Below are 17,306 nucleotides of genomic sequence, written 5' to 3'. Positions count from 1 at the left end.
AAGTTGACTCAGTTGGTATTTGGTAAGAATAAACTATTTCCTTTCAAAATGTTGTGTATTTGATTTTCATTACCGATTTAAGAGTTGTGTTAGTGACGATTTGTAAGTACATTTATATATGAAAGAAAACATACTTTGACCTATAGTGGTGATCGATGCCGAACCATCCAAACTTTACTTGATAAAGGATTTAATTATTTTAGTAGAAGTATAGAAACGTGCCTAGCACATTGTAGAAAAATTCTAAATTTTGGAAATTAGAAATATAAATGGACTATTTTCATCCATAACATGAACTATTTTAAGAAAAGAACGAGATGTCAATTATTTACTTCATCAATAATTGATTCAAATTACATACTTGATAGTTGATACAAATGAAAAACAATCCCAATTTCAAATTAACAACGATGTCATGTGGAGGGAGCATCCAATGCTAGGATGGTGCTGAGGTTCATCGGGTTCATGTACATTTTAGAACCTGACATAATTGCCTCCACAATAAGTTTGTTTGCCTTTTCAGATGGATGGAATGGATCCCAAAATGCATACAAATTTCTGTGTGGGCATAAGTTAGAGAGTGGTGTGCACAGCCCAATCCCATTGTAGGGTCCTTGCCCACAACAAGCAATTTCTGATGTAGTAAATCCTGCCCAACAAACAATCACATATTTATATACTTGTTAGTTGGTGCTTTAAATTGTTTGCTTAGAATTGTAGTCATTTAGTCCTAGAAATATATCAGTTCGGTCACCTTTGCCCTCTGCTAAAGAAATAGATAAAATAGTCATTGAAAGATGAAACTAAATTTCAATTTAGTCTTTCAGAGACTAAAATGAACCGTCATTTTTTAGATTGTGATTTTCATCTTTCAATGATTAAATGGTCAGTCTTTTCGTAACTATTCTTCTTTTTTCAATCTTTCAAGAATTACGTTGACGGAACTCATATCTTTAAAGGCCAAAATGACTATACACTAAGAAGTTGGTATATATAGAAGTTAGAGTACTACCATATGCTTTGGGGTTAGTGATGAAATCGTTATGCATTTGTCCTGTGTTTGCTGCAACAAAAACCTCTCTGCCAAATTTCTTGTTTAGAGCTTGTATCATGTGCAGTAGTTGAGGGTTGTACAATGCTGCAGCTCGTTGAAGTTCAGCAGAACATCCTCCATTTGTTCCTCTCATTGCCAATTCTGCAGGAACACAACCCAATGGTCCAGTGCCAGTCACAATAACTCTGCGAGCTCCTAAATCATATAATCTCTGCATTAAATGGTCACACAAAGAAGCAAGACCACATAAGTGAAGTTCATTCAGCTAGAAAAGTTACTATATATTATTATTCTTTGTGCTCAAAAAGGTTATGTAATAAGACTTGATAATTACCTGCAAGAGTTTACGGAACTCTATAATGAGAAATTTAACATAATCTGGTAGTGAATACTGGCGAGACCTTGCAGAATAAGGCACCAAGTAGTAGTTGTTAACAAAATCGTTTCCACCAACAGTGATAAGGACCAATGCTTTATCCACCAGTGCCTTGGTCTTTGTTACTCCAATTTGAGAGGCCAGTCGATGCTGATACTCTTCAAAATAGTCCAATTGTCTATACATTCTGATTATATTTAGCTGCAAATTATTAAGCCACAATTGCTAATTAACCAGCATATTTTAAATGAAGAAAATTAATTAAACAAACAAAAAAAGGTGATTATATATGCATTATACTAGCTTGCAGTGTGGATCATATATGGTGGTATGCATTTTATTGTACTTACAAACTGAGTTCCGGTGTCGTTAAGAATGCCAATTCCAGCTGAAGCAAAATTGGCTCCAAGTAGAAGCTTGTTACCTCTCAGTTGTGGACTCAAGTATGGCAGGACAGACTCAGCACCTAGTTGTTGGCCTGATAATAATCAAAGCAGCTAGTTAACAATAATTAGATGCAATACACAAATGTCATGTCTACATGTACAATTGCATGTGTTTTTTTTTCTTAGAATCAATTATGAAACACAAAGCTTCTTTTAATAATTGATTCTGACTTTATAAACAATTATAGAAGAATTTCAAGACATGCACTAAGTGTTTGTTTCGATCAGTGTTGTCACAATTGATTTTAAATAAAGTTGATTTTGGTAAAATTGATTGTGGTAAAGGTGAGTTGAACTGAGATAAACTTAAAGTGAAGTGATTTATGTTTGAATACTTTTAAGAAAAAAAATATTTTTCAAGGTAATGTAGTGAAATTAAGATTGACTATATATGTTCAACTCAAAACCTATTCTACTTAACTTCTACACAAAAATTATTTTGAGTTGAAATCAATTCTCTTCTATGACATCCAAATGTCTATATTATCATCCAAAAGTATGTCCCTATTGGATGATATGGAAGTGAAGCTTGAGAATGAAACTAATCTCAAACAAGTGATAAAAAAAAGAGTGAATAGCTAAATTGATTCATGAAAGTGTTGGATGTCGGTAAGTTCGTCACTTGAAGAAATAATTACTATATTTGGGGTCCCTAATTGTATAAAATGTGGGGACTAACTTAATCGATGTTTTATCTGACCACAATCAGGGGCCATGTGTTGTATTTCCTAAGTCCATAGATGAACTTGCCGTGTCAATCACTTTCAGAACCAATTTAACCAATTCACTTGATAAAAAAAAATCATAAATAGTTAGTTGATGGAGAATGATACTTAACTAATAAGATCAGGAATGTTGAGGCCATTGGAGAAACGACCCGTGGGCCTGCGAGTTGGGTAGTCAATTCCATAAGGAGGGGAATCAGCCCTTGCAGTGGTGGCCAAGTAATTGTTGTTGCCACTGTCAACAAGTGAGTCTCCAAACACAAAGAAAGCCCTGCTGGGCTTGGGCTTAGGCTTGGACGACTTGGACTTGGCCTCAGCTCCTGGGAAAATGACCCCTACTACTACTAAAAGTATAATCACCAAGGGAACAAAACTTGAGGGAAATGGCAATGTCATTGAGGAAGTTGAAAACAAGCTTTCAACAACAATGTGTATGTGGATACATCATTCATGAATTCAAGGCTTTTTATAGCTGGTTTTCACTACTTTTTTAATTTTTCCTTAAAAACAAAAAAGGAAAAAGTAAAGAACTATTTCTGGCAGATATCACTTGCTACTATACTTGGTTGGGGGAGTACTATCTCCTTGCATAAACTCTAGGGAGACTTTAATGGGATTTGATTCGACTCAGGTTTTCTAGTTCTAAAAGTGCATGACATGTGAGGAGTGTATCTTAAAGAGACAACTTAGGTAGTGAAGATGCTACAGGAAATTATGTCACCGCCCAAATGCATTAGTAGAATTAGAAAAAAGAAGCAAAAAGTGAAAAGAAGTGTGTTTCCCTGTGTTTGATGCTTCATGCTTTTACTATTCAACCAATATAGTCATTTCACAGGTGATGGATTGCATTACACTAGTCACGAGTATAAAATATATACATTTATACGTTCTCTTCTAATTACTAATACTGAAAAACTAAAAATATGTTCGTGTCCTTGTTAATTTCATGCTAGGGCAAAAGGCTGAAAGGAAGGAAATGAATGAAAGAAATACTTGGCGTATGGAAAAACATTTGTTGGGAGATGCCTACTCACTTAATAGTTAACATGATCTTAGAGCCTCGAGGGATTAGTCTCATAGCTACCAGCGGTAAGAATACCTTGGGGCTACCTTTTTTTATAAAGGGCAGAGGGTAGAGAAAATTGACATGTTTAGGGTCAAAACAATTTTTACTTTTTTAGAAAAGCTACATGTAAACCAGACTTAATAATTTTTTATTTTGAAACTTCACGGTCAACTTGGATACAAGAATTTTTAACTCGACAAGCTTCACGCGAGAAGTCTCTTATGCGTATTTAGAAGTTTTCCCCTTTTTATGTAATATTTTTTCCTATGCTTAGACTTGCTGGCGTTGTTGTTTTGTTTGTTTTTCACCTAGACTCATGATTTAGATCATTTACTCTCCTTTTATTATTTCTTTTCCATTATTTTTACTTTAATTTTTGTTTTCCTTAAATTATGGGTATTTTATCAAATGAAAGAAGTACTCAACTTAGGTTCCAAAATTCGTTTGTGAAAGAAGATGTCTATCTCTTTTGGGGAGGTCCCTTATTAGAGGTTTAGCGTTATTTGGTTCCCCCATGTGATTAACATTATGGGTTGTTACTCTAAGGACCTTAATCATGGTATTAAGGCAATGACCATTTATGATATCAGGAAGGTGGCGCCATTTATGGTTGTGGTACGTTTCGTCATGCTCTTTGTCCTTGTGGGTTCCGCCCCCGAGTCGGTTTTAGGGTTATGTTTGGAAAGCTCATTCATCATGCCAAGCTTGGGTGACTGGGTATGGAATCTTCGAGACTATGCGATCAGAATCTTAGTTTTGTATTTATATGATTACATATTTTTTTGTTGATTATGTTATTTGTGATTAAATTTCTCTGTGCTTCATGATAATTAGGGTTTTGTCGTCTCTAATTTGATCATAAAGTTGCTTTGAGTCTTTGACTTAGGGGTATGGCTTAATTGACTTGAACCTAATTTGTGCCATCATTTGCAAGATATGTGATTAGGCAATGACCTTTTCCATTAGAGATAAAGCCAAATGATGCCTCATAATTCAACTGCAAGGTTGCATTGTTACTTAATACTAGAGAGGAAAAGAGGAAACTATTTGAACACAAAAAATCACTTAATTATCAATAATTATTATGCAGCTTTTCTGTTCTGCCAAAGAGAATGAGAACAAAGACGGTGCTTAACTATCCTCACTCACTCAATACCACATAGTAACCCACAAGTTCGAGACAATTTCGCAAACAATCACACTCCTAAATACTAATTAACAGCTTGAAGAGTACAGTGACTCCAAATAAATCTTCAAGACATTATCACAAACACAAAAGTTGCATTAATTGCAATACTAAAATGAGATGATGCAGTTTCTGCAGCAGGATTAGCTAGTTGTTGGCTGCATCAATGGCCAAAACGGTGCTGAGGTTCATTGGATACATGTACTCTGTGTTGCCTGACATGATCTGTTGAACAATGAAGCTGTTGGCCCTTTCTGATGGATGGAAGGGATCCCAAAATGCATAAACATCACGGTCTGGGCACAAGTTGGATGCTGTAGTGCACAGTCCAAGACCATTATAAGGTCCTTGACCACAGCATGCTACTTTTGATGTAACAAATCCTGCATCACCAAAACATCAACTGCTTTAGTATAGTACTATCATCAATCATTTATGCCATATCTAATTGTTTGTCTTCATTTAGATTTAGATGCTAGAGGAAGAATGATTATACATACACATATACGGTGATACCCTTCAGAGATACTCATTTATTGCGGTTTTTAATCTTCACAATATTTTGTGGGGATAAAATCATAAAAATTGTCGCAAAAATGCATGTTTGAAAGATGTCGCCAAAAATGATATGTCTGTCGATCATGTTATGATATGTGGTGATCATTTGAACTTTACAGAAAGAAAAAGAAAAAGAGAAGGAAATGCTTATATTTTCTAAAATTTCATAAAAATATCTAGTTATCATTTAAGAATTGAGACCTACTGACAGTGACATTATGTATTTACTATTTAGAGACATTAAAAAGAAGGAAAGGGAAAAAATGATTTCCCCATAGGCCCTGCCTCCAACAAGTACTGTCACAAGAAAAACCTTAGGAACCTCAGTTAGTATTTGTATTCATACTCTAATGCTCAATAATGTCAAATATGTACTGTATATTTATGCCGTATACTATATAAGAGGCAGTGATAATTTTGTAGAAGGTAATGTTTGTATTTTAATAGTTACCAAAAGCTCCAGGGTTACTGATGAAGTCATTGTTCATTTGTCTTGTGTTGGCTCCAATAAAGACATTTGAACCAATTTCGCTATTAAGTTGTTGCAGAATCTGAACAAGTTGAGGGTTGAACAATGCTGCCGCACGCTGCAGCTCCTGAGAGCATTCACCGTTTCGGCTTCGCATTGCCAATTCTGCCGGAACACAGCCCAATGGACCCGTTCCTGTCACCAGGACCCTTCGTGCTCCTCTATCATACAGGCTCTGCAGTTAAGTTAATTTGAGAAACTTATTGAAATATATATAAAATATATAAAATAAATTTTATATATAAGCGTTTATTTATAAGCTAATATGAGCAGGTGAAGACTTTACCCTGAGAACTTTCTTGTACTCGGAGATCAAGTACCTCACGTAATCCGGTAAAGAGTACTGGCGAGATCTTGCCGAGAAAGGCACCAAGTAATAGTTATTCACAAAATCGTTGCCTCCAAGAGTGATGAGGACCAGTGCTCCATTTACTAAGCGCTGAGTTTCTTCAGGTCCAATTAGAGCACTCACCCTCTGCTGATATTCATCGAAGTACTCCAACTGTCTGAATATTCTGATTATGTTAATCTGCAATTGCATTGCAACAAATTATAATACACATATAATCATCCAACAACCAATATTTTGTTTGTGGAACCAAATGGTACTATAGTACGAGGAGAAGTTCATGTGAGTAGCTTCGAACTGTCAAAATTGATTCTAAGATAAAGTAAACTGATCCAAACATGCTATTAATCTTGATCTTCAATTTCACTTACAAATTGGATTCCAGTGTCATTGAGAATTCCAATGCCAGCAGAGGCAAAATTGGCTCCAACAAGCAAATTATCCCCATTGAGTTCAGGGCTCAAATAAGGCAAAGTGGGTTCTGCCCCAAGTTGTTCACCTACAAAATCACACAAATATAGAAATATGAGTAATCAACTACATTATACTCATACCTTCCAAAGCAAACACATGTAACAATGGCGTGTTTGGTTTCACAATTTATGCAGAATTTAAGGCTTAGAAGTTAAATGATGCTAGAGCATTTTGAATTCGGATTCCCTAAATTCAAAGATTCATGCATTCACTGAAGTTAGACATGTTTGACCGTCTGATTATCAGACGACTCCAATTTAAATAGAACTTATTTAACTTAGAGACGTCGGATCAAGATCAAACAATTAAGGTTCTCTGACTTCATTGAATTCAGAATTTCAATTTTCCTGAATGCATGGAATTTGAGCATGTCACGGTGGAACCAAACATATTAAAAATGTTAAAGTGCAAGAATTAAAAGAAGTTAATTGACTGAACTGATAAAATCAGGAATGTTGCGGCCATTGGAGAAACGGCCAGTGGGTCTGCCATTTGGGGTATCAATGCCATAAGGAGGAGAATCAGCTCTTGCAGTAGTTGCCAAGTAGTTGTTGTTGCCATTATCAACAAGTGAATCTCCAAACACAAAGAAAGCACGTGCTGCCTCTGCACCTCTGAAACCACTCGCTAGTGCCACCACTAAAACAATGTAACATGCCAAACTAGCCATGGATACTAAAGAGACAGAGGAGTTGTAGAGGAAAAATGAAGTACAGAGTTCAAAAGGTTCTTTGAACTCTGCAAATAAACAACTTTAATTGATATGTCAGAGGAATTGGGAAGGGGTGTTATATAGTATGAAGATTCTATGATTTTTGAAACAGAACCTGTTGAATGGCCCACACAGAAAAATGCATATGGCAGTACACTACTACAGACATGGTAGTTGCATGCAGTGAAAATTGAGGTCAAATCAGCAGGGTAATGCAGGACAGTGTATACTGTATAGTATGCAATGCATGAATCTAACAATGTCACGCTTGATCTGATATAATGTGTAAAGACTGGACACGAGGCTCTTTAATTTTTTGCTACAAAAGGAAAAAAAGGCAATTTCGTGTCATGCATGCTTCTGATGCACGGGCATTATTTTACCACTCAAGTTCAATTATGAAACACGTTGGCATTTTGTGTCCTGTTACCGACATAGTACAATTTGTTTGAAATTTAATGTATATGAATGGGTTAAATATGTTTTTAACTCGGTTTTGGTCAAAAAAAAAAAAAAACTTTTACATCACTTTTAGTCCCTTAAAAAAAGTTATACAAAAAAGTCCTTAATGATGTTTTAATTTTCAGCTGGATGGTTTTTTTCTCCGTCTCATCTCACGTGGTAAGTTAATTAATCTTCGTCAAATAAAGAAGTGTCCACATAGACTTTTTAATATCGGTTTGATAAAAAAAAATATAATCAACTTTGATTCCTTTAACTTTTTCCATCAGTTTGGAATCATTCTCTTCTCATTCTTCTTCTTCCTCTTTCTCTTCCTCTTACCTAAACCCTAAAACCACCTTTCGCGGTTGTGGTCATGGCTCCACACCACCACTTGCGACGATGGTCAAGCTTTATGATCTATGTTCTTAATAATTTACCAAATCAGTCACTTGCTACATTTTCTCCTTCTACCTACTTTTGAATTTAGTAAAATTTTGATATGCGCTTTAAGAAATTCCAGTTGATAACACATGTCAAAATATTACTTGAACACCTAATACTAAAATGATTTTACCTCATATTTATTTTGGTTGATTAAGAGAACCCCTAGAAGAAATTGTTATGAAAGGAAGTATAAAAACTAAAAAGTAGAAGTACCTAAGAGCAAATGGCAAGGTCAATGTAAAAGTTGTTTCTTAGGATTGTATGCTCTGCTTTCATTCTTTCAATCAATCGTATTTATTTGTGCAACTTTTTCAAAAAAATTATTCATATAAAAGAGCATTGAGTATATGCATAATGGTACTCATTCTGATATATAAACCATTAATTTCCATCAATAATGGCAGTTGTTGGAGAAATCTTTGTTACTGAAGTCTTCAAATGTTAAATTATCAAATTAGTCTTCTGGTTTAACCAAAAGCAGTCTTTTAATGTTGCAATGATGATTTGATTTCAACCAAAAAAATGTTCCTATGATTGGCTTGACGCTAGACTTGTTACTCTTTCTGATCTATGGTTTTGATTACATCAACTGTCGAGGGGTTTACCATTTACACATCAATTATTTAGTTGAGTTTCAAAATCAACTGCTTGTTTAAAAGGAATCCTATAAGCTCTGTTCTACCATATAGTAGTTAGAGAGATGCATTAATTATGTTCTTTCATGAGCTGCTATTGTTGGTGACTTGGTATGAATTGTTCAATTTAATGCAGTAGTACTACACCTTGCAAAATGGTAGAGTGGCCTAAATTTAAAACTACTGATCTATTGTTTTGCTGTATATTTGTTAAATAGTTCAGGTCCTATTTCCAGGATTTAAAACACCCTTGTAAAGCTCAAGTTGCTTAGATACTAGATAGTACTGTTAGTGGTGCAATTCAGGATTCAATGTGCCATGTTTGGAAGCATTAAGTTAGGACTATGCTTATGTCTACTGTGTGGAGTACAGGTCCTTATTAAGATGGATATAATTGAAGATAATTAAGTAAATATAATATAGAAGCATCAAAATTGGTAATATTGGGAAATAGCATTCTCACTCAAAATTATATGCAAATTAACCATGCTATTTTCTAAATTCAGCACACATTCATTCACTTGTATCTAACTGAAACGACGAAAGAAAAAACAATAAGAACTAACATTGAAGATGTGTTTGGATTCAAGTTGAGATCAACTTAAAAGCACATTTAACCTAACAAAAGTAAGGGGTTACTTTTGTGTTTGTTGTATTAAAGTTCATTTTTTCATTGAAATTATCTCGTAACACATATGAACTGAAATTATCTCTCAAGAAACAAAAAAGTTACTTAACAAAGTCGTATATTTGATATGGAAGTCGTGTCTTTAAATTTTTTGTGCTTCATAGTTCATACATATCTCAATTAATCATCAATAATTTTATTTATTAGGTTAAATTTCCGCCCCTACCTATTTTTCTTGGTTCCTCCCATCGATTGAGCAATGGATGTCACTTTTTAAAACATCAATTCTCAAAAATCATGATATATGATATATAGTAATACTCTAAATAAATAGTCAAACACCCATATATATCATTTAAAACCTAAAAGGGCTTTCAAAAATTGACTAACAATTAATTAATTCTGTTCAAGTCATCAAGTTGAATACTACTAATAAGCAGAATACAAAATAAAGGTGAATGAGTACCCATCCTCCCTTAAAGAAAATAGAAGATTACTCCTTAAATGACTATATATCCATCTAAGTGTGACATATCTTAAAAGAAAGCATCATGTTTTTTTTCTAGGAGTTACTAAATCTTTCTATCATAGTGGAAGCAGTGGGCGTATACGGAGACACATAGGCACATTAATAGTGACAACGATATTCAATTTTGATTGGTTCCATAGATGATTGATGAATTATAAGGACCACTTTATTATAAGGTAATTAATTCAAGAACGATCGAAGTAAAAGTGTATGAGCTGTATGGCCTTTATAACCAACCACTCTACACCTAATACCCTTGATATCACATAATTGGCTGAAGAAACCGTTCAACTAACACCCCCCCTTGACCCCTTCACCACGATATAGTGTTAATTTGATCTACACGTACATAATTGATCTTTTTCAACCAACTTTTTCGGCTATTCATTTAGTAAATTTGATCAAATTAAGCCATGAACTTGAACTCAAAACTCATGCCTCATATCACACACTTCCTCGATTTTATATGTTTGAATTTCTGTTAAATCATACTACGTCACTTAAGCGGGTTAGTGATGGCCATGATGACAGTGTTAATATTGTATAAGCTGTTTGACACTAATGACGCACATTGTGAAAGTGTTACGAAACATGACGTGGTCTAGATTTTCTGAAAAATAAATAATAATTTGTGATTTGCTCATTTTTGCAAAACAATGATGAAGCTAAAAATTGCAATTTGGCTAAATTGAATTTAATCTAATCCGTATATCGCATTTGGAGGCTGCGTTAATGTCATATAAAGAAACTGACATGGCCCATAGATATTTATTTCAGCGAAGTTTCTTATAGTTGCCACCCTCTATGGTTGGCTCTTCAATGCATTTTTTTTCTGGAGGCAGGGAGAGGGGGTTATGCAATGTCTTTGTGCTTGCATGTCTTCACACAAAAATGCTCCTCCTTGTTTAAATTTAGAAGTCAAGAAGGAGAATAAATATGATAAAGATGTCAAAGAAGACAAAATAAGGATAAAATTATGAGGTTTTAAGCTATTTAGATTAAGTGATGCAATAAAAAAAGGTATAACAGATAGAATTATGAAATTGCTTCTACTTATTTATGATGAGATTAGGACAATTTTTGGACCAAAACATTTATATATTGTCCAAATGTTTTTTTTCTTTCCACTTCAAAAAGCTCAAATTTGGGGCCTAGACCCTCCTCTCCCATTTTCTTCATATAAAACCAAACAAAGAAAGTGATCGTCATTCATTCTATAGGTCCCTATCTCTTACTTCAATATTCCACAATAATTCCATAGAAAAGAAAGAAAAAAAATAGAAGCTGCATTTTACATAAGAGGATGGCTATTGAATTATTTAGTTCTTAATCAATACATTTTCTCAAACTCTCCCAAATATTTATAATCAATAGCCTATATTGAAAGAAATATTTATAAAAATATCTCAAAAAATAAAAGTTAAATTGAAATATACCATCAATCAATCTTCACAAAATAACAATTGAAAGATAGACATTTTTATTATTGGCAACACAAGATCATATGACAAACTACAAACCGGTGCATTATTTCGTTGCACCCAATGCACTCCAAACCACTAGCTAGCTAGGAGATCATCAAAACTCAAAAGAACGCATAAATAAAGCGCGCGCACACACACACATGGATAATAGAATAGAACACAACTAAGCTTAGATACTAGTAGTGAGAAAAAGCAAGAACCTAATTGAGATTAAGTCCTGGAATCAAGGGCCATGATAGTGGAGAGATTCATGGGGTGCATGTACTCAGTGGTGCCACGCAGGATCTGTTGAACAATGATTCTACTTGCTCTCTCTGATGGATGGAATGGATCCCAAAATGCGTAAATGTCTCTGTTTGGGCACAGGTTTGAGGCCGGTGTGCACAGCCCAATCCCATTGTATGGGCCTTGCCCGCAGCATGCTATCTTTGATGTCACAAAACCTGAAAGCCCAAAAAGTATTGTTTGTCAACATGGTTAAAGGGATTTTGGGCTTTTCACACAAAAGGGGAAATTAGGCTTCATTTTTGCTTGTGCAATAGTTTCAAACTTTTATAACAATTTGACCCAATAAAATAAAAAGAAAATAATTTTTATTTCTTTAAAACAAAACACTTTAAGTCTGTGATATTTATTAATTATTAAACATGTTTTAAGTGGAGTTCAAAAAAATAACATGCTTTAAGTGGTTTTTTAATAAGTTAATAAGTTTTTAATATCAATTATAAAATTAATTATGATAGCTTTATATTGAGCGAGGCTAACAAAACGTTATTAATCGATTTGAATCATCTGCAGCTGTCATGTAATAATTCATTGTGTTCCATATTGACCAATTTAATTTTCTCATTTAGCAATCTTAGTAACAATGGTTAACATCTTTGTTGGAGGCATGCTAGAGAGAAGTGTGGCCAAGAGGACCCATTTGCTTCTTCAAGTCATATTTTTTAAATGAAATTCTTTAACAAAGAGTATGTGTCCCATAAAAATAAATGTATTGATATGATTTAGTGGGACAGGTACTCATCCAACAAAAAAGAGAATGAGTTGAAATAAGTGTGCTTAAAAGTATATTGCTAGCAATGTTCATGATCCATTGAACTTGTTTTTAGGCAAATTATAGAATTTCTAGAACCAATTTAAATAATGCCAAGGGTATAATTTAGAACTGATAAAAAAATGGCTGAAAGGTCGGACTACATGATAAATTGAGAATTTAGGATAAATGAAAAATTTAGTGCTACTAATTGTAGCTCAAAAGTGTGTGTGTGTGTGTGTGTGTGTGTGTGTGTGTGTGTTTTTACTGATATACTAATTTTTTTTCTCAAACATCATATAATTTTAAATTGAAAAGTTCTAGGCAGCTAGTTGCATGGCACATACCATAAGCTCTGGGGTTGGAAATGAAGTCCATGTGCATCTGATAAGCATTAGCAGCAATAAACACATCAGCACCAAGCTCTTGGTTGAGTCCTTTGATCATATTAACGAGTTGTGGATTGTACAACGATGCAGCTCTCTGGAGTTCCACATCACAATCACCAGTTCTGCTTCTCATAGCTAGTTCTGCTGGAACACACCCCATTGGCCCTGTACCCGTTACCAGAACCCTACGAGCTCCCAAATCATACATCTTCTGCATAAATTTCCAAGCATTTATTTATCAAAAATGTTTCTCAAACATAGGTTTCCCTATGTTAATTAAGGCATAGCTAAGATGGGGATGTCATGTGAGAAACAGCATTTAATAATAACATGTTTGGAAGGGGCAAACAAAATAATTAATTTGGTATGTATACCTCACCGACCAAAACATAATACATATATGCCTTCTGTACCAATACACTCACTAGCCTTATTGAAACATGACCATGACTCTAATTAATCAGATAGGCATTTTACCCTTTAATGATGCCCATGCATTGTATTAAATGTCCTTAACAAACTGCCTATTCAATTTTGTCACTATTGTATCATAAACTACCTATTCCAAAAAAACTCAAGCTATTAGGTGATGACGACACAAATTAGTAATGACTTTCGAAGTCTTATGTTGTGGATACAATATATACATATCAAATTTGTAAGATATGCGATATGACATTAGCACTCAATTATTAAGTTTAGGGTTTAGAGTTCAGAGTTACCCTCAGAACTTTGCGGTACTCGGATATGATATAGCGCACGTAGTCAGGGAGAGAATATTGGCGAGATCTTGCTGAATAAGGCACCAAGTAGTAATTGTTGACAAAATCATTGCCTCCAAGAGTGATGAGAAAAAGTGCTCTGTTCACTAAGTTCCGAGTTCCCTCTCTGCCAATGTGTGCACTTACTCTTTTCTGATACTGTTGGAAGAGCTTGAGTTGCTTCTCTATGTGAATAATGTGCAGCTACCAAACCAAAATAAAAAATGTTAATGTTACTCTCAACACCCATGAATCAATTTTATATAGTTCCATTCTGACAAGAAAAAAACAAGGGAATTAAGCAATATAAGTAAATGAACAAATTGAGCTTACAAACTGAATTCCTGTATCATTGAGAATGCCAATCCCTGCAGATGCAAAATTGGCACCAATTAGAAGCTTCTCTCCAACTAGTAAAGGGCTCAAATATGGTAGAGTAGGCTCTAAACCAAGCTCCAAACCTGCAATATAAACAAAAGTTGAGCAAGGTTATAGGCACATGTTAGAAATATAATATAAAATCATTAATATGGATTCACTCAACAAATTTATGTAAAATTTCTAACCGAGCTAAGATTAATGTTATAGCCATGCATGCATGTAATGGTAGAAATAAATAGGCATGTGTTAACATGTAGTATTATTAGTCAAAACTGATTGAATTGATTTGCAAAATTGTAACAAATTTTCATACTGATTAGGTCAGGGATGTTTAGGCCATTAGAGAAGCGTCCAGTGGGTCGGTGTGTTGGGAAGTCAATGCCATAGGGTGGAGCATCAGCACGAGCTGTGGTTGCAAGAAAGTCATTGTTGCCACTGTCCACAAGTGAATCACCAAAAACAAAGAAAGCCCTTGTGTGCTGAGCAGAAACAGAACTCAGAAACAGAACAAGAACCAAGCTTGTTATCGTACAAAAGCCAAAACCCAAAGAACTAGCCATGAGGAGTGTTATAATATTGTCTAAGATATTCTGAGTTTGAAGACTCGATGGTTTGCATTGAGCAATTGGAAAGAAGGTCTATATATAAGGCTTAAGAGGTTGATGATCACTATGAGTAAAAACTACATTCATAAATGTCTTCTTCTACCACCTCTCTTCAGTTAAAGCAAACCGCCGAATGAAGAAGAAGCAAGTACAGGTTATCAATCATTTTTTAGCCGCCTATGTAGAAGAGCTTAAAATAAGGTGGATTTTTCTTCAAAATTCAAAACTAAGCAAACATGGACAGATATTTTCACCACCACTTCTTAGCATAAGCATGAGCTTGGGACTTCTATTACTTCAACTCCCCTAGTTCAATTATGAGGAGAAACTATTTGGTACACTGGCTGCATGTACTATATCATAGTTAGTAGTTCACAAATTAATTGACCACCATGTCAAATCAATACATGTAGGTAACTAGGTTAATCGTGAGTTTTACATATAGGAATCAGAAATGCTATCTTTTTTTAGTAACTTTATTTCAGGGAAAGTGTGAATAATGTATCATATATCTGTTTAGCAAAAGCCAAATTGTCGGTTTAATAGTAAGCTTGGGTTCAGAGTAAATAGTACAGAACCACTCCTGGTTAGAAGCTACAAGTCTTAACTTCTGAGTACGCGTGTATTGTGTAAACTGTAAACTACTTCTGAGTATGCTACAAGTCATAACTTCTGGTTTTGTATTTTGGGCAAATAATAAAACCAAACATTCACTTAGGATGTGTTTGAGTAAATAGTTTAATTAAGCGCTTATTGCATAAGTTAATTTGAGAAACATATCGAAATATGCTGGAAATGTGTTATGCATATGCATGAGCCTTCACTCATAAGTTAATCTAAATAAATTATGAAAATAAGCTCAAAATAACTTATAAGTAGGTCATAAGCTACATTTGTCAAACACTTGCATAAGTAGTTATGTTATAATATATGATCAAATGAGTTCTTCCAAACGGGCCTTAGTTTATTCTATTGTATAATGACTATTAAAGAATGGAGAATTGGAATCAAATCCTTGTCTACTTAATTTCCTCTGCTTCAGCCCTGTTCCAAAAAAGTTTAATTACTTGGTATGAAAGGGGTGTAACCTTTTTTAGTCTTCCATTGGTGAGTAGTAACTTATTGAGAGATGGAATTGGAAAGTAAGAGAGAAGAGAGGATTTAAGTTCATTAATGTGAGAATGAAAAGGTAGATAGCTAATAGGGGGTAGATCCAAAAACAGTTGATGTCTAAGTGTAACTAGGAACTGTATATAAGGCAGATCGAATGCTTGGGTTATGTTCTGCCAACTTTGTTGTCAAGCTAGTTATGGAACTTGTTTGTTGCGATCTCATTTGAAAATGGCATCCATGCTAATCAAGATCAGTTTCATCATTATCGAATTTCAAGATCATAATTGATATAATTCAAGGTCCATCCAAGGTTTTCAAATTCAAATAGCATTAATTAACTTATTGAATGGTTTGATCAGAAAGACTACAATCACTATAATCATTGACTTGTTTAGCTTTAGTTGATCTTTGAGACATACCTAAAGGAGGACCAAACTTGTTGTTAGGACCGCAAAAATAGGCAGCTATATAGAAGATCACATGAATAAACCAACACATTAAGGACATGTAATGTAACCTGGGAAGTATACAGAACCAGGTTATGTTGTTGATATTGCAGTTCATAACTCATGACTAATATCATTAATATTTTTTCTGTTAAACTCTACTGTCTGTCACTCTCATATCTGTTGATTGAGAATTAAAATATGCAAATTATCATTATTGTTCCCTTTTGAGCTAAACAGAATCAAAAGATAGAGCAAGGTTTTTTTCCTCTACAATGAAGATTGGTTTAGGGTGGGGACAAAGCATAGAGATATATGCATGTGATCCCCATAAATATGGGTGGCGTTTGGTCACAGCTACCCTCCTTTAGTATCTCTCGTTTATATATGAAAGTTAATGTGTACACATCAAAATCCAATAGAGTGAGAACCAAAGAGAAGGTAGAGATACAATTAATCTAATATACATAAGAAGAGAGAAATATAGAAAATTTTGAGGTGTGAGCACTCTTCTTTATATGTTCAAGTATCTTAATAAGGATTGAGGCCATGTGCCCTAAATGACGTTTTATTCTCTGTCTCAACCTATAAAATTATGTCATGTCAATTAAAAAAATACATGAATGTCACATTTATAATCTTATATGAGTGTTTTTTTAATTGATATGGCATAATCCTATTAGTGAGACAAAGAATGAGACACAATTTTGGGAAAGAAGATGTTAATCCCATTGCTGGTTTACTGGTTATGTGTAATGCTTAGCCATAGATGTGTTGAATGGATAAAAAAATGATACTTGGACACCCCTGCGGTCAGACATTTGGGAATTGGGGCTACCACAGCTCAGATAGCTAGCAGATGCTTAAGTTTGTTCAGAAATTATGAATGGGCTTCAAAGTACAAGACCATTGATAGAACTTTGGGCTTGGTATCTA

General features: G+C 34.4%; 3 protein-coding genes across 3 annotated transcripts; all 3 read right to left on the bottom strand.

Moving 5' to 3' along the window:
- Window positions 1-303: 303 nt before the first annotated feature.
- LOC130731341 (GDSL esterase/lipase At5g18430-like) lies at window positions 304-3,032 on the bottom strand. The gene is made up of 5 exons (XM_057583604.1): window positions 2,715-3,032; window positions 1,781-1,908; window positions 1,389-1,631; window positions 1,013-1,265; window positions 304-649 (listed from the first exon to the last, which is right to left on the bottom strand). Exons 1-5 carry the CDS (start codon window positions 2,995-2,997, stop codon window positions 414-416), a joined length of 1,143 nt encoding a protein of 380 aa, XP_057439587.1. The 5' UTR covers window positions 2,998-3,032; the 3' UTR covers window positions 304-413.
- Window positions 3,033-4,713: 1,681 nt separating this feature from the next.
- LOC130731340 (GDSL esterase/lipase At5g33370-like) lies at window positions 4,714-7,534 on the bottom strand. Its single transcript, XM_057583603.1, has 5 exons — window positions 7,202-7,534; window positions 6,661-6,788; window positions 6,227-6,469; window positions 5,863-6,115; window positions 4,714-5,236 (listed from the first exon to the last, which is right to left on the bottom strand). The coding sequence occupies exons 1-5, from the start codon at window positions 7,431-7,433 to the stop codon at window positions 5,001-5,003; spliced, it is 1,092 nt and encodes a 363-aa protein (XP_057439586.1). The 5' UTR covers window positions 7,434-7,534; the 3' UTR covers window positions 4,714-5,000.
- A 4,078-nt stretch (window positions 7,535-11,612) lies between these two features.
- Window positions 11,613-14,838, bottom strand: LOC130731338 (GDSL esterase/lipase At5g33370-like). The gene is made up of 5 exons (XM_057583602.1): window positions 14,520-14,838; window positions 14,159-14,286; window positions 13,787-14,029; window positions 13,023-13,275; window positions 11,613-12,082 (listed from the first exon to the last, which is right to left on the bottom strand). The coding sequence occupies exons 1-5, from the start codon at window positions 14,764-14,766 to the stop codon at window positions 11,850-11,852; spliced, it is 1,104 nt and encodes a 367-aa protein (XP_057439585.1). The 5' UTR covers window positions 14,767-14,838; the 3' UTR covers window positions 11,613-11,849.
- Window positions 14,839-17,306: the final 2,468 nt, after the last annotated feature.

Source organism: Lotus japonicus, chromosome 1 (assembly GCF_012489685.1).
Source record: "Lotus japonicus ecotype B-129 chromosome 1, LjGifu_v1.2".
In the NCBI taxonomy this organism is placed as follows: Eukaryota; Viridiplantae; Streptophyta; class Magnoliopsida; order Fabales; family Fabaceae; genus Lotus; species Lotus japonicus.
This window is presented reverse-complemented; position numbering and strand designations above follow the sequence as displayed.

What these genes read in the sequence shown, in the direction of transcription:
- LOC130731341 (XM_057583604.1), bottom strand. Translation starts at nt 2,997, where the DNA reads ATGACATTGCCATTTCCCTCAAGTTTTGTTCCCTTGGTGATTATACTT. An exon ending in CAACATTCCTGATCTTATTA is followed by an intron (nt 1,909 to 2,714) that starts GTTAAGTATCAT and finishes GATTATTATCAG; the next exon opens with GCCAACAACTAGGTGCTGAG. An exon ending in AGTTCCGTAAACTCTTGCAG is followed by an intron (nt 1,266 to 1,388) that starts GTAATTATCAAG and finishes CATTTAATGCAG; the next exon opens with AGATTATATGATTTAGGAGC.
- LOC130731338 (XM_057583602.1), bottom strand. Translation starts at nt 14,766, where the DNA reads ATGGCTAGTTCTTTGGGTTTTGGCTTTTGTACGATAACAAGCTTGGTT. An exon ending in AGTACCGCAAAGTTCTGAGG is followed by an intron (nt 13,276 to 13,786) that starts GTAACTCTGAAC and finishes AAATTTATGCAG; the next exon opens with AAGATGTATGATTTGGGAGC. An exon ending in TTCCAACCCCAGAGCTTATG is followed by an intron (nt 12,083 to 13,022) that starts GTATGTGCCATG and finishes TTGGGCTTTCAG; the next exon opens with GTTTTGTGACATCAAAGATA.
- LOC130731340 (XM_057583603.1), bottom strand. Translation starts at nt 7,433, where the DNA reads ATGGCTAGTTTGGCATGTTACATTGTTTTAGTGGTGGCACTAGCGAGT. An exon ending in CAACATTCCTGATTTTATCA is followed by an intron (nt 6,789 to 7,201) that starts GTTCAGTCAATT and finishes GTGATTTTGTAG; the next exon opens with GTGAACAACTTGGGGCAGAA. An exon ending in AGTACAAGAAAGTTCTCAGG is followed by an intron (nt 6,116 to 6,226) that starts GTAAAGTCTTCA and finishes ACTTAACTGCAG; the next exon opens with AGCCTGTATGATAGAGGAGC.